Source organism: Colius striatus, chromosome 15, assembly GCF_028858725.1.
Source record: "Colius striatus isolate bColStr4 chromosome 15, bColStr4.1.hap1, whole genome shotgun sequence".
Taxonomy (NCBI): domain Eukaryota; kingdom Metazoa; phylum Chordata; class Aves; order Coliiformes; family Coliidae; genus Colius; species Colius striatus.
In genome coordinates, this window is record NC_084773.1 from 8,968,768 (window position 1) to 8,985,871 (window position 17,104).

A 17,104-nucleotide genomic window follows, 5' to 3' on the forward strand; every position below is an offset into this window, starting at 1 on the left:
TTTTTAAAACCACTCTTAGGGAAAAAGTTTCCTTTTTATATCAAGGCTAACTGAGGAGCTTTTCGAGTTAGTTTGGCTTCTTAACCAGTCAACCACCTCCTTAACAGTTTGATATAAGAACAAGGTGTGAAGTTCTCACCTAATATCTGTAACTACCTTGCAGATTCAAAACAAATAAATCATACCAGTGAAAAACTTGAAATTAAAAGACTCTTGCATCGGCAGATTAAATGTACATCAGAGTCAGGTTACCTCCATTATTCAATGTCAAGCTATCTGATTTGCTTGCATAAGACTAGAACATCTTTCTTATGAGGAAAGGGTGCAAGATCCGGGGCAGTCCAGCCTAGAAAAGAGACAACTGTGGGGGAATCATCAACACTTATAAGCACCTAGAGGGTGGATGTCAAGAGGATAGGGCAACATTTTTTTCTGTAGTGTCCATCAACAGGACTAGGAGTAATAAGCATAAACTGGAACACAGAAGGTTCCAACTTGAACAGAAAGAAAAACTTTAAGGGTGAAGGAGCCCTGGCACAGGATGGTGCCATGAAGGAAGGTCATGGAGTCTCCTTCTCAGGAGGTTTTCAAAACCTGCATGGATACATTCCTGTTTGGGATGCATTCCTGTGTGACATGATCTAGGTATACCCACTTTATGAGAGGAGCTGGACTAGATGATTTCTAGAGCTCACTCCAAACCCTACCGTTTTGTGTTTCTGTATTATTCCAAGTTAATAAGACACTCATAAAATGATCTGAATATGCAACCAGATGATGATATCCCCGTGGATACAGAATTTCACTCCCACACAGTGGAATTTACATGAGGAGCAACATTTAGAAACATTAAGCAGGAAAAGTTGTGTGGGTCTCAAATATTCTTGCATTCAATCTCTACACTAGAAAATATGGCAGAATTTCTGCTATACAACCAAATGCTCTTCAAAAACTAAATTGCATTTTACAGACTTAATGTCTCAGATATGTCAGTATATGCTCAGTGTTAAAAAAAAAAAGAAAGGAAAAATAAGGTTTAAATTAAAAAAATCTAAAAAAAATCACAGCACACTACAATTTCTTATTGAAACACACTAAACATTCATAAACACACTATATAACCTCACTATGCCTTGTGAATATATTTCTGTGAAAGGCACAGAAATAGAATCCAGAAAATATAATTATCTTTGTGTTTTCTGACTTTCCCCAAAACAAGCTTTAATGACTCACACGCTTTTAAATCAGTAAAATACAGTCCCTGTGAGGAGAGTGCTTCAAATTCTACTGTTTTTTTCTCACCCTAATTAATAAGTATTTCATGGATACAACTGAGGTCTATAGTGCATCTTCTGGTGGGAAAGGGGAGAGCCATCAGCTCTTTGTGGGAAGAGAGTCATACATCCTGGAAGACACACAGTAAAACACAAGCATACTTTCTTTGATAGTTTTAAAACATAATTGAAAAATTAACTCACTTGTAAATGTTGAGCATTGTCAGTCATATTGTCCTCACGCCTACGAACTTCTTCTAACAACTGTGCATTCTTCTTTTTCTCCATTTGCTGATTGTGCTTCAGATTGGCGACTTTCTTGTTTTGGTCCTTCATATGTCTAAGAATTGCACACACATATATATTAGTGTTAATGACTGTAATCACTTCTCCATATATCAATTTTGACACATCACATCAATACCTCAACAGATACAAGTATTCCAAGTATCAGACATAAACAACAAAATTTCATCTTGTTTTTAGGATGATATGTCAAAACAAGTGTAATACCATCACATTATACAATGGTAAAGGTCTACAATATTTTTGCCTTCTCACAACTACTAATATATATTCTAAGCACTATGCAGAAAAAAACATAAGAGAAGGAGATTATTCAACAATCCTTACACACTCAGTGAGTTTGGGGACAATTTTAATGGGTACTTTAAGTAGCATTAATTTCAAAAGAAGCAGAAGGTGAAGGCAATACCCACCTGGACAAGTTCCTGTGTGACCTACTCTAGGTGGTCTTGCTCTGACATCAGGGTTGGACTAGATCTTTCAAGGTCCTTTCCAACCCTTAAGATTCTGTGATTCTGTGTGATTTTGTTTGATGACTAATGTATGTTGTGAAATTCTATTTTTTAAAACCTGCACTATAAATACAACATTTCTAAGGATTAAAGTGTGATGGGGTACAAGTTCAGGTCATAAATATGTCATGATGAATAAAGGCTGCCTTTACAAATAGTTTTGTACATAACATTGTATTTCTGTCTTTTTTAATAATGAGACTTCCTTCTACAAATAGATTTATAAGTAACTTCTATGGAAAATGAAACAATCTTTACCACCGCTATATATTTTCTTTTGTTAAAACTGTACTCCAGATTAAAAAAGACAAAACAAAACAAAGCAATTGTTTCAATTATCTTTTGCTGTGAATCTTAATCATTAAGTTACTAGAAACTTTCCTGATTCTAGTATGTAGCATACATTCTTTTAAGTAAGATGTGAAATTATTTTTGCCTGATAAGCACTGAAAAAATATCCTTGCAGCAATGCTTTCTACCTGCTTGAATTCTTAGATATTATTTTCTTGACTTAGACTTTGAATTAGAGGAATTTGCTCCCTTTTATCTATATGTAAGTCATGTGCAAATTCCTAATGAGATCTACTCACTAATCCTATTTTGGCAAATGAAGAGAATATTATTCAATGACCAAAAGGATCACTGAAAATGTCTTTGTTGATTGCAGATCAGAAAAAAAAAAAGAATATATTTCTTGCACTGATTTTATTATGCTAAAGAAATTAGATCAATTTTATATTTACTTTTATCAGTGGATTCTTTGTTTTACCACTGTATTTTTTCACTACTTATACTGAAAATAATAACAACAAATCCCTAATCAATAAATGTTTCATGGTATTAAAAATACTTAGGAAACATATTATGTACAAGTTGGAGATACAGCAGGTTCAACTTGATTAGAAAAATAAAAATCTTTGTTTATTAAAAGAATCCCCATCAAGCTCACAGGTAATGTTTTAAAAGGACAAGAATGAAGTCCTCTATTTAAAATACAGACTTATTTAACAGTTTTGTTCAACAGTTTGCATCAGCTTGATAAGGCACAAAAAAGATACATTAGCCTAACTGATCATCTCTTTAGAGCATTTGACTCAATTTTTAATGTTAGCAATATAATTTAAGAAGGCTTTACATACCACAAAGCCAGAAGAATCCCCAAAATGACACTGTTACCAGAAAACTGAACAGTTTCAGGAAAAAAAAAAAACCAAAACCAAAACACCAGAACACTATCCTTTTGAAATTTACTTATTTTTAGTAGAATCATTTCTATATTGCACAGAAAGTGACTGGAAGATGAACAGCTGAGCTTGTCCAGGTTGAACCAACTCTGGTCAGGAGTTAGCATTTTGCAGTGCTGGCGAATTTCAGACCTTAGCTTATACCTTCCTTAAATATTTTCAAACATTTTTTTGTAGTACCCACATACAGTTGTAATAAAACATACACCTAAGGCTCTCTTTTATAGAAATCCTTTAACAATTTGCAAGACTTCTAAGAAATAACACCTCAAGGACACAGTATAAGACTACAGCTGTCTCTTGGTAGATTTCTGGCATTGTGTTTAAATCATAGAATCATACCTCAAATTAAATACACTCGAGAACAAAAAATACACTACTTGATGTTCAGAGGAAATCTGCCTACATATCTACCTCAGTATAAAATAACTCACCAGTATTTTATCATAGTGTTTTAAGAAACATTAATTTTCTGAAAAACACAACATCCAGACACAGCTGGCCAATAATAAGCAAGCAAGTCTTAAAGGATATAATAGCTGTAGCTATTCAGTTGTCTACCTTTACTAAATTTACTGAATTTCCTCCAGAATTTTAGAGTGATGCCGTATCTTTCAAAAGCAAGTATTCAAATATACATTAGATGTTTCCCACCACTCGAAGTAAAAATTAGTTCTCTTTCATAGATTCATGTTGCATAATTGAAAGCAAAGACTTTATCAGCATAAACTCAAAATGAATATTAGAAAAATATTATTTTCATAACTTCAAATATAAGTATGGTATTTTGCAGACATTGTGGTGGTGTAATATGACTTTGTCTTGTTAAAGTATAAAAGAATTTCCAATCTAATGCTGAGTAAATGATAAATTAATTTATAATCTTTGCAAACAGTTCAATTTTATGCCAATGCTAACTGCTTCTTTCATCACCCTTCCTTCTCACAATTTCCCATTTCAGTTTCTGTCTAGTGCCACAATGAAAAGTAGAACATGAAAAAGTTGCAGAGGAAAACATCTGGTGCCTGTGATATGCAAAATCTTGAAGAGAAGGAAATAAAAGAAAGCTGTGTCATAGCCTCTCTTTTCTTCACAACTGACTACACGCCTAGGGAAATGAAAAGAAAATGCTACAGTTAAAAAGCCTAGCTGACTAGTTTTCTTTCAGGCCTGTATGAAAGGTATACAAGTTCAGTATTGAAAATAGATACAAGAAGACATTCCCCATCATTTTTTTAACAACAAATATATAAAATATAATCCTCGATCCAGCATATTTTTTGAGTATGCTTGCTCTGATTTTTTCACATGGCTCTGTTTCTAAAATACTTTAGAATAAACCAGAAGATTAGGGTAAGTAAAAATTATGCAGGAGAAACAGAAAAATAATTGAGAACAGTACATAATCATTGAAAAATAGCATGTCACTATCATATGGGATATGAAATGTCCACATAGTTTACTGGTAGCTATGCTGATATGCATAGTTGTGTCTACATTATTCTTTATCATAAATAATTAGTTTCCTGTGTTCTGCTACACTATTTCAATTTAAAGCTATAGGACCACAAAATTCATTAGTCAGAATACAACAAATAAAATACTACTATTTAGGATATATGTCTTCAAAATCTGAAACGTATGCTGCAGGGAGTCTGGTCAGCAGAACTGATCTTACCATCACACATTAACCACATTCTTGTATTGAAATATATGCAAGAATATTCTTTCTTTAATAGTTAACTGCTTCACAGCAGTACTATGAAATCCGCAGCTTTCTGATTTTTGAATACTGATACAGTTCATTTTAAAGTTGGGTATCTACTATTTTATAGTCATCTAAATTCTTTAATCACTGAACTAGGCATTACAGTCACCTCAAGCTAATTCTTGTAGAATACTATGCTGTGATTGTAATTTGTAACTAGTAACTAGTCCCAAAGCACTCAAGGCCAGAGCACACTGAAGTGGTGCCAACACCACATTTCGCTTAAAGAAACGATGTTCTGAGCTCATAACATTTAAGAAAGAAAAAAGCAGTCTAAAAAGCAATGTAGATGGCTAACACTTTACATAGAGTCTTAACGTTGGACAAATATTAAAATGGATGGTTAATGACACTTTTTCAGATAACAAATTTAAGTTTGTTTGTGTTCCTATGTAGCGAGTCAGCAATTATCATAAAACATCTCTCAGCTACATGTATGGACAAAAAAAAAAGTGGCACTACACTGTCTTCAATAACAGAGCTGAAATGTAAGCACATCCACCATATATAATTTCATTCTTATAGTACATTACCTATTCTCTCATTCCTAATAAAGAGGAAAAAATTATATAAAGTAACATATTTCTCTAGAAACTACTTCACTAAACTTCAAACTGAATTTATTTATTTTTTAAACCTAGATCAAGCCATTGCTCTGAATGATAAACAGATAGAAGACCATAGCTTTGCTACTCCAGCAAAAATTGGCTAGTTATAATTCCCCATTTCTCCTGATGAATCTTCTTGATCTCCGATAATTTTCTTTGTTCTTTCTGAACACACAGAATCCTCCACAACCATTAATTTCCACCTCAACTGGGCACTAGGCTTAGAATCAGGCATCTAAACCACAACAATCCCTACACATCTGTCTTCCTTAGCATTCAACAACTTATTCAGAAAAATAGCCTTATATCACCAACACATGAATCAATAGACTCCAGCCATTCCAATTTCTGATTCTGCTGAAGAATCACCAATCTCTGACTGCTAAATATTTAGGTATACTTAGAATACAATATATATGAAGACAGGTCAAGGGAAAAGAAAACAATTCTTACAGCCTTACAGTTTTGTCTCCTAACAAGTTCACATCAAAGAACCTAGAGCTCCTTAATCTTGTGGTGCAAACAGCAAGATGCCTTTATACTGTCTGTTCATTCTATTTAATTTTTTATTGAAACATCCTTTTAAGAAATAGACACCAGTGTCTTAAAGACCCAGACCCTTGATCAGTAGTACATAAGTTTCAAAACAGTAGCAGCACTTAGTTCTTGGTAGTATGAATATCACTAATTGTAATAACTACAGTTAACCATGTTAATTTTTGAGGGTTCTCTGGTTCTTCCGGAAATGCATGAAAACCAATCTCATATTTCTAACCATAGTACATTTAATTCCTTCAGTTCAACTTTTTAAGACAAATAGTAACATTCAATTTCCACATATATGTGAGGATCTTTCAGACTTCATTTTACAGTAGTGTGTAATAGTTGTATAAATTCCAATGCTTTCATCTCTGATAGTCATAGAAAAACACGCTGTTTCATTAAATTCTCAGCTTTAATTAGCCACTTGGGTACCTTGGACAAAAAGTTAGTAATGTCAGCCAAAAGTAAGTGTTACATGCTTAGTATAACCTTTACACTATTTCATAAAGGTTTTTTTTTCCCTCAAAGCATTCAAAAAATGCAGACATGCAAAATACTCTCAAGTGCAAAACCTGTAACATTTTCTAAAGGAATATGTCTCTATAATAATTTTCGTCACATTAAACAGCATTACAATAAGACCAGCAGGCTAAAAGTTAATAAAAAAATTCTCCAGTATGATTGGAACCTGTATGTCTCAACAAATTAAAATAAATAAATCACAGTACAATAAACTTTCAAAATAATCTTTTCAGAAAAAAAATCCAATAATTTTGTCAGTACAAATAAATTCCATAAAATAGAAAAGTCTCAAAAATATATTTTAAAATTTAATTCAGTGCACAATTTTAAATAATGAAACATATTCTATTGTTCTAGACCTGCACTGGGTAGAAAGTTATCAGCATCACTACTTCAAAAAAATATTTCTTTTTAATAGATATCTCTCCTTTACAAATAATCACACCTTTATAAACAATTCACATCCATGAGCAATAAAACAAATCTTCACATTTTACTAGACACTCTGAATCTCAGTAGCCAGTCATGCAGAAGACTTGATCCAGAAAATCTTGTCCATGTGAATATCCATTCTGAACTACATTACCTCAGTAAGACTCAGTATAAATATTTCCGAAAGTTCAGTTCTCACTGTCTTAAAAATGATAGTAAGCATAGTTTCCTATTTGCTTTATAAAGACAAAAGCATACGAGTAAGTCTTTAAAATTCAGATCAAATCTCAATGAATTCCCTAAGACAGAACTTCCATTGTTGTGAGCAGAGTCAAGTAGAGTTTCTGGCATTTTCCTAAAATACAAATGTATTTGCTACTACCAATGTATAAACTGAAAAACAAAGGTTGAGTAGACTCCAGCAAACTACAAATATCACAAGAGATATTAAGAAGGTTACTGACAGACGTGCTCCTGACAAAAATATGCAAGGACATTTTTTTATTCACTTACAAGTCACAGATGGATTTTGGGGGGAAAAATTGGTACTATGATGGTAAGAAAGCTTACATCCATGATGGGTTGAAATTTTGATATGACACAGAAAACGTAACATACTGTCACGTAACCATAATTTTCTAACAGAAAGTCCTCATGCTTGACTGCTAAATTCATGTAATAAGCTAGACTCTAGTCTCCTTAATATTTAAGAAAATTTAATAAAACACTAAGTAGTATCTTCCTGTGCCGTCATTTTCATTTATAAAACCGTCCCAGTTGGGTTCTTGTTTCAACTCAGACGCTATAACCTAAGGAATTATTAGTATCCAAACATCTTTTAACATTTGAGGATTTTTCTTATTCTTAACCTTTCTTAATTTCTTAACGAATACAATTGCCATGATAAAAAATTATAAATACCTTAAGTGCAAAAACAAAAACCATCATCCAAACCATGAAGAAAATACTTAAACACAGCCAGCATGTCAAACAGAGCTGAGCTTCAAAATAACTTTTATTCTTTCTTTGATTGCAAAAAATTATATTGGGACTGATGGTTTTTTTAATGATGTAGATGATGCTGAGAAGCTTGACTGCTTTTACACCACAGGCCAAACCATCTGTCTAGCTTTATGCCAATATAAAGTGGCAGAGAGTAATTATTAGAATCACAGGAAGAAAACTAGTTAAGCTTTATTGACGTATAAAATAATAACGTTGTATTTAATAAGCAATTTGCCTTTTCCCTTGTAACATAAAATCTACTGACTGCAGAACTGTGAAGGCATCTCCCCATTGTACACAATTATTTTTTTCTGTGAGATGCTTTGATTGGCAAAATGTGTCATGTCACAGCAACACAGAATGTACTGTTCATCTGTTAAGAGTGGGAAAAGAATTGTTGTGTCTTAAGCTGTACAGAAGAGTATTCCTTACTGAAGCAAGGTGTCACAATTTCAGTATCAAAAATGAAAAGGGGAAAAAAAGGGGTAAAAAGAAGGTGTCTGGTTCTCCAAACTGGGAATCTTCAAAACTCAGGAAAAAAATGTTTATATGTTGCAAGGCTAAACAAATCAGTGTGAACTGTTTCAGTGAAGCCCTATCACAACTGATCCACAACCCACACCAAGCACATGTTCAGCACTGATGCAATATTCCCAACAAAAAAAAACAAGCAACATTCTGTAGAATGGAGCCTAAGAAAGCCCCAAAGCTATAATTAAGCAATCTAACCTGTGATGCAACTTCAGTTTTACAGTGGTTCTGTCTGATCTTTTTAAAAAAATCTTGAAAACAAAATCTATTCTATAGTCACATAGAATCATTATGATTGGAAAAGACTTTTAAGATCATTGAGTCCAATTACTAACCTCACACTATCAAACTGATCGCTAAGCTAAACCATATCCCTCAGCATCTCATCTACATGTCTTTTAAACATCTCAAGGGATGGTGACTCCATCACATCCCTGGGCAGTCTGTTTCAATGCTTAATAATTCTCTTGGTAAAAAAGTACTTCCTTATTCCTAATACCTAATCTTAACCTCTCCTCACACAACTCGAGGCCATTTCCTCGTGTTCTATCATTCATTACTGAAGAGACTGGCCATAAACTCACTACAACCTTCTTTCAGATAGTTGTAGAGTGATCACGTCTCCTCTCAGCCTGCTCTAGGTTAAATATCCCCAGACTTGTTCTCCGGACCCTTCACCAGCTTTGTTGCCCATCTCTGTACATGCTCTAGCACCTCAATGTCTCTCTTATAGTGCGAGGCCCAGAACTGAACACAGTATTTGAGGTGTGGCTCCAACAGCATCGAGTACAGGAGGACAATCACTTCCTTGATCCTGCTGGTCACACTACTTCTGATATAAGCCAGGATGCCATTGGCCTTCTTGGCCACCTGGGCACACTGCTGGCTCATGTTCAGATCCTGTCGATTAACACCCGCAGGTCCTTTTCCAGCCATGCATCCCCAAGGCTGGAGTGTTTGCATGGGGTTATTGTGGCCCAAGTGCAGGACCTGGTACTTGGGCTTATTAAACTTCCTACAATTAGCCTCACCTCACTAACGCAGTCTGTCCAGGTCCCTCTGAAGAGCCTTTCTGCCTTCAAATAGATCTATGTTCCTGCTCAGTTTTATATCAGGGATCTTGCAGAGGGTGCGCTTGAACCCCTCAACCCAATGATTGATAAAGATGTTAAGTAGAACAGATCCCAACGAGCCCTGGGGAACACCACTGGTGACTGGCCACCAACTGGATTTAACTCCATTCATCACCACTCTCTGTGCCCAGTCATCCAGTTAATTTTCCACTTATTGCAGAGTAAGTCCATCCAAACTCTGGGCAGCCAGTTTCTCCAAGAGGATGTTGTGGGAGACTGTGTTGAAGGCTTACTGAAGTCCAGGAAGACCACATCCACAGCCTTTCCCTCATTCACTAAGGGGATCACCTTGCCATAGAAGCAGATCAGGTTGGTCAAATGGAACCTGCCTTTCATAAAGCCATGTTGACTGGGCCTGAACCTTTAATTGTCCTTTATGTGCCTCACAATGGCAGTCAGGATGATCTGTTCTGCAATCTTTCCTGGCACCGAAGTCAGGCTGAAAGGCCTGTAATTCCCAGATAAATGGGAGAAGCTCAGCTTCCTTGGCATGTCTATTATAATATGGGATAAGAAGGGAAGTTTGAGTCAATGCCTCCTGGAAAGAGCAGAAAACATTGTTACCCTGAGGCTGGATTGCTGCTACTGCCAGGAAAGCTAACTCGTGACACTAAGACCTTTCCTTAAGAAATAAGCTTATGACAACTGAATAACATTTTCCTGCCTTTTGGACAACAGAATCTGGAGAAAGGTAATAACCTCTGGTTAACTCTGGACAAATTGACTTTAGCTTTTGGTAATAAAGGCCATTATTCTGTTAGATGCTTCAGAGAATGTTATTACAGGAAGTTAACATTGTTATATCTCACTGAAAAGCACTTGGTCTTCTATCTGCCATTCACCTGAAGCTGAGACTACAGGAAACTCCCTGTCACCCTTCATGCTCCATCTACCATTCATCAGGACAACTGAGAAGCACCCCACTCTCTATGTTCTCTCTATGTTGATATGACAGACTGGAATCAAAATGACCACTGCAAACAGACCAAAAAAATCATCCAAACCAAACAATCTTTTTCAAAGTCTCCAAAGAATTTGATTCCTACATCCCTAATAGTCCAATTGAATGTGAAAATGCTGTAATGCCCGGAAGTACCAGTCAAGATAAGTGAATTTTAGTATATTCAAAGTTTCATTACATTTCAAGCTCTTGTTACCAACAGATTACACAGCTATTTCAGTTTCACTCAAAGCAACAAGCCTGCAGCCCACACAGATCTATATGTCTCACAACACAGAGGCAAATGTACTGCCAGGTTTAAAAAAAATAAAGAGGCACAAATTCAAATTACTTCTTCTCCCTCCCCACCCGACAAGTCTCATTATTTGATATATTCAAAGCCTAGTTTAAGATTTCTTAATACTCAGGTTCTAATAGTGCTTTAGTGTGATAACTATTTCATTTCCAATGCACCACAAAAAAGATATTGTTGTGTTGCAAGAACCACCAACTCTGCCAGGTCAAAATAAAGCAAGTGTCACAGAAGTCACTGAAACGTTTCTCACCTCAAAGACTCAAACATGGAAGAAAGGGTTTCCCTAACACACAATTTGGGAAGTTTTCCAAAATCTTTAAGAAGTGTTTAGTCTGATGCAGTTCCCTCAAAAGCCCTAGAGAGAGTCTAGAAACATCCATATGAGGATTATGCATGAATGAAAAAAATCTACTAAAATCCTGTTCCAAACTATGGCTCATATCATTTTGTTTCAACACATATCTGCACTGCAGCCACTGAAACTCCAATACAGTGCATTGCACTACTGTCTCTCTCAGCACATTCTTACTGGATGACACTTGGTATGAACATGTGTGAAATCCATACCAGAAGATAGATTGATCTGTCACACATCTCTTGCGTGACCCAGGATTCTTCTGATGTTCCTCTTTTTTTTAAATAGTTTTTTTTTTTGCACATGTACTGCTGATGACAAGACACTAGATGAGAAGGATAGTTGATCTGATTTAATATGGTAATTGCTTGCTCAGCTATTTTATTAATTTATACCATTAGTGATAACTGTAACGTGAAATAGTTTGTTGCCTGATATTTTCAACCAAGGACTTGCAATCCTGCTGCGGCTTATCAGATCCTTTCCAGCTGTCTTTCAGCTAAGCTTTTTTGTTTTTCCTTAAAAAACAGACAAAAAACAAAGTGAACAAAATAATCAAAAATACACAAAAAAGCCCCACCAAAAAAACACCAATTCCTGACTTTCTCCAGTTATTCTCTATATCCAAATGTTCCTCAGCATGTCCAGTTCAGCCTGACAGAAATCAGGATCAAAGCTCTTCTGATGCACTCCATGTTTCACTGCATTTTTCTTCTAAATCAAATCTTTCAACTGCAACTCCTGGGTCAACCTACCAGCTTTCGGAATCAAGCAAGCCATTATCAGTCAATACAGAAATCAAACTTTCCATGCTTTTCAAGTAGCCAGTTCAGACCTTCAAATAAATAAGGTACATTTTGCATGATTTTTTAGTTTGACATACTGACTCCACCTTATAAATTCAGATCAGATATTTCTATTCAGTCACAATTACATTGTCCAGGCATGTTGCTCCCGCATTATGGAAGTAAATAATGCAAGTAGAAGTTGTCCCACCAACAACCCCATTCCTAAAATTAGTTCCCCTGTCTCTTTTCAGTCACAGCTTTTTGAGGGTAAGCTGTGCTATCTCACAATGATTCTTCACTCACACACCCCTCCACTGTACACAAGGAATCATGACAGCATTGCACCCAGGCAGTCATCAAGCTCTCAGAGGAGTGCTATACGTCTACTTACTTTATTCACACAGTCAAGAGGTAAAGAAATACGCTCTGTGGACACTCCCTCTGGGGAAAAATTAGTGGAAGTAGCAGGTCTAGAGAAGCTTAAGAAGTATTACTCTTTCTCAAAATCAGTAACCACAAAATGGAAAGAGCAACATTTCCTAATGTTCTCTCCTCCCTGACAAAGAATTGTGGTGTCAGCTCCACCTCACATTGGCTATTTTTCCTTCAGAGAGCTAGAGTTCTTTTCTCCTCCTATCCATTTACTTACATATAGTATTTACACATAAAATCAAATTTTAAAAAAAAAGAGCACAATACTGAGAAATTATAAAATATTCTTATTTAAACAATCCATTTCTGGTCACCTCCAAAATTACAATTTTAACCTCTGTATGTCTTCAGGAAAACTGAAAGTAAAAAGTATACATCTAAACAGATGGGTTTAGGACTGAGAGAGATAAAAATTAAGAAAAATGTCTTATAGAGTCCCAGAGACTTGTTTGTATTTTTTTTATTTATCACTATGATTTCTGTTTACTTTGTAATATGTCATCATTATTCTACTGTGGTTTCTTTCAAGAGGGTAAAATTCCAAGAAAATAAACTGACATTACCGTTTCTTAAATAAAATGAAATGTAAATGTATACAAATTCAAAACCACACACATAATCAGATAAATAGAAATAACAGCTTCTCAAATATTCATCTCTTCCAAAATGTTTAAATGTTAAAATGTTCATGATCTTAAAATGTTGATTCTGTATTTGTAGAAGATAGACTAAAACTGAAAAATATGACAACAATCTGCCTGTTGTCCCATGTGACAACTATGTTTCTCACTTAGAATAACCAGTCTCTCAGAAGAGTAATGTATATCACAGATTTTCTCAGTTTTCATTAGTACACTATCTCAATTTCTCCAGGGAAATTATCTTTGAACAACATATCACTCTGCCCTTGGAACCATCAAACTGACATTTGACAAAACTGTGGAAGGCTCGAAAGTTAAATTTAAAACTCTGTTAAATCTTGCCTTACACATCTCACTGAGCTCTAGCCTCCCACGGAAACAATTAGGAAGGCCAACATCAGAGGCTGGTGGGAAAATTTTTAGCACTGGTCAGTATATTGTACATTGAAAAAATATCCATCTCCTCTTCATTTTCAGGCAGAAAGTTTGGGAAGTATATAACCTAGTGTAAATGGAAAAAAAAAAAATACTGTATTGATTATTATGTTCAGAATAATTGTTACTATATAGGTAGATGCACATGAGGCAGGGGGAGTGCTATGCCAATGAATTGAATTTTCTTGTTTGTCATCAGTATCAATAGTCTGTCATGTTATAAAACAGATGCACCATTTTTTAATTGTTCTAACCCCATAGAAATATGGATTACTAAAATGACAGTTAAAAATATATTAACAGAAATTTAAAAAATTAATAGATGTTTCTTAAATTAAGTTTTGCCTTTAATGATGCTTCAAGGTGCAAAAACTTAACACTTCACTGAAATCCCACAATAAACTCTAACCAAACGCCACAACTTATCAGGGAATCTTGGGATGAAAGTTGGCAGGGTTATGAGGACAATTTTCCTCAATGAGGTCAGCTGGTTTTTTAGGTCAATAAAACATAACAGAAATTGCACCTTCAAACGCTGAACAAATGTTTCTGCATATTAATCACTGAGTTCCAGTGAAATCAACCAAAATGACAACTACATAGCATAATACCTCTTTTTAAGATCTCTCTGAATTGAGAGATTGTCAATCAATGTTGAGAATGTTCTGAGAGAAAAGCCAGAGCGGTCATATTCAAACAATAATTTCACCACAGTCAACTCCACAATAAATGTATTTATTTAACTCCTGGAACTATTACTCTAAAACTACTCTGCAAATAAATTAGTTTTTTAATTCAGGTGTAAAAACTATCCATTCAAGCACATAAAAATGTGGTTATCGTAGATAGACAATAAAAAGAACATTGTTCATCTGATTCAATACTGCAATCAATAAGGCTCACATTTCAGAAACAAAATTTTCCATCTGAAAAGAAACTTGCAACTGTGATGCACATTAAAGCACATGAGGAAAAGAAAAAATCCTCGTGTTTTCCATCTTTTCATAATAAGTCATCTTTTCCATACTGTTTCAAAGCATCCATGTCAGAATCTTCCCTGACACGCCTGAACCATGAAATGTAAACTGTGCTTGGTTTTGAGACTAAGATACCAAAACTTTCACAAACTGTCAAGCTTTGTATCTATGATTAGAACTCTGCTGTGTATGAAATATTTATTGATAAAATTATGAAACTTCAGAGCCGAACATATTATAAAGGCAGATTGGACATTTGCCACTATTCCAGTCCAATGTGCTGCATGGCAACCGGATACCTGGAACCACATTGGCAAATATAAAACTTCGGTAGCTGAAATACATCTGAAAAGTCTGGAGTATGCACTCTCCTTTATACTCCAGTCTGACTGATCTACAAATAAGTAAACACCTTCTACCTTGATAACAACTAAAAACCAGATTTGTTCCTGTCTAAAGCACAACTCCTTCAGTACGTAAAATCTTTCAGTCCCTTATCTCAGAAACTTTGGGCATGTTTCAGTCACCTATCTCAGAAACTGGAAAATAAGAGATGAGCTGAAGAGTATAGAACTGTCTTCAATACCCATCAAAGAAAAAAAAAAGAGCAAGTAAAGTTTAGAAATGAACAGGGAAAGGACGATGCAAAATAATGCGTGTTCCAAAACATAAAGTTATTAGTCCCTAAAATACCAAGCAGACGTTTTAAGAGTTCTCTAACTTACACTTAACAGTCATTCATAAGTATGAGAAAGAAAAAATAACATCAAGGCCTACTAAGAGAAAAAAATGTTGGCTAGATCAATTTTTACTTTCAACAAGCACCACAAGACATGTAATAATATTTAATAAGATTATAACTTTACTCAAAAAAAAGTGCACAAGCACAAACAGCAGCTAAATTAATCTAAAACCTGGAAATAAGAAAAACATGAATCGGACTCAATGCTATTTGCAAACACAGCATATATAATATATACATACACGTCCCTTAACGAGCAGCTAAAAATTGCTGAACCAGAAGTTGAACCACTCCAACTCAACCTGTTATATTTCCAGTAACAGTAAAAGAAGTGATGGTAAAGTGTTAATAGTAAGTCTCTGATCTTAGGTATAAATCTCTCTGTGTACTATTGTTATTGTTCAGTCCACCAGGGTTTCTACCAAAAAGTTGTTACCAATGTTGAACTCCCTAAACAAAGATAATAAAAGTAAAACTGAAAGAAGAAAAAAATCTTCACACAAAACAACATATGAATTTAATATGTTGTTGCTAAACATTTTTTTCTTACAGACTTTTGACAAAAGCATTCATTTACTGTAAAGTTTCTGATCTAGAAATAGAATGACCAAAAACTTCACAATAGGAAAAAGCAGAATAAAAATGAAAACCAAAAAATACAAACAGAAGTTATTAATATGGAATCAAATGGCTAAATAAATAAAGCATCAATGAATATCTTCATTGTGGAAGATGTAATTAAGTAGGAGAGCAGAAAATACTGACCTGGAAGTTAAGCTGGTTGGAGTAGGGATGAAAGCAGCAATTTGGAGAAAAACAGATAGGGAGGAAGACAGCAAAAGAGAATAAAGGGAGGAACACATTAGTTCTTTAAAAATATAACAAGCAGATGTTATATTAGCAAAGTTAATTAAAAAAAAAAAAAAAGGGAAAGCGAGAAGTAAAATAAAATTTCAATAGCAGTAAATCTTTGCTGTGCACCGAATAAAACAGAAATTTTAAAGTAAAATACATCTTATTATTTGTGGACTGTGGAAAGCCATCTGTATTCATAACCACCTAAATGTATATACACATCAAATGGAACAAATAAATTCAGTTCATGTTGGTAGTGTTCAAGGCAACACAAACATCTCATCATAGACCACAAAGTCCTTGTTTAAACCAATGTAGGTTTGGTGACCCACATTCATCAAGCCTTTCCGTGAAAGCCAAAACAGCTAAACCTTTTGGCAGCTCCTTCAAAGATACCATTTAGAAGTTCATAAAGCACTGTACCTAATGATCAAAGACATAGATTTTGACCTCTTAAGGAAACAGAGTCCCTCCTAGTGCTGACGGAGACTTTCTTCTTTCGTCTGAAGAACAAGGTTAATACTTCATCACTGAAAATACTCCATTGTTCAATAACTTACTTGTTAAAAAATACCTAACACGTCCTCTCAATTAAGACAGACAAAAAAATCTGACACTCAGAGAGACTAATCCTGAAAGCTGTCATTGACGCACAGTTTTTCATCCATTTATGAAAGGGGAATCTTTTAAAAGCCATAAAGACATTTTTTTAATGCTATCATTCCATAAGCTGATGTTTTGTCAT

General features: G+C 34.8%; 1 protein-coding gene across 1 annotated transcript in view; it reads right to left on the reverse strand.

Moving 5' to 3' along the window:
• Nucleotides 1–17,104, reverse strand: part of ERC2 (ELKS/RAB6-interacting/CAST family member 2) — a 311,703-nt gene that overhangs the window by 133,587 nt on the left and 161,012 nt on the right. Inside the window, exons 11-12 of the mRNA XM_062008749.1 lie at nucleotides 16,270–16,281; nucleotides 1,479–1,614 (exon numbers count right to left, since the gene is read on the reverse strand). Of these exons, the coding sequence (XP_061864733.1) occupies nucleotides 1,479–1,614; nucleotides 16,270–16,281 (148 nt within the window). The remainder of the gene's footprint in view (nucleotides 1–1,478; nucleotides 1,615–16,269; nucleotides 16,282–17,104) is intronic.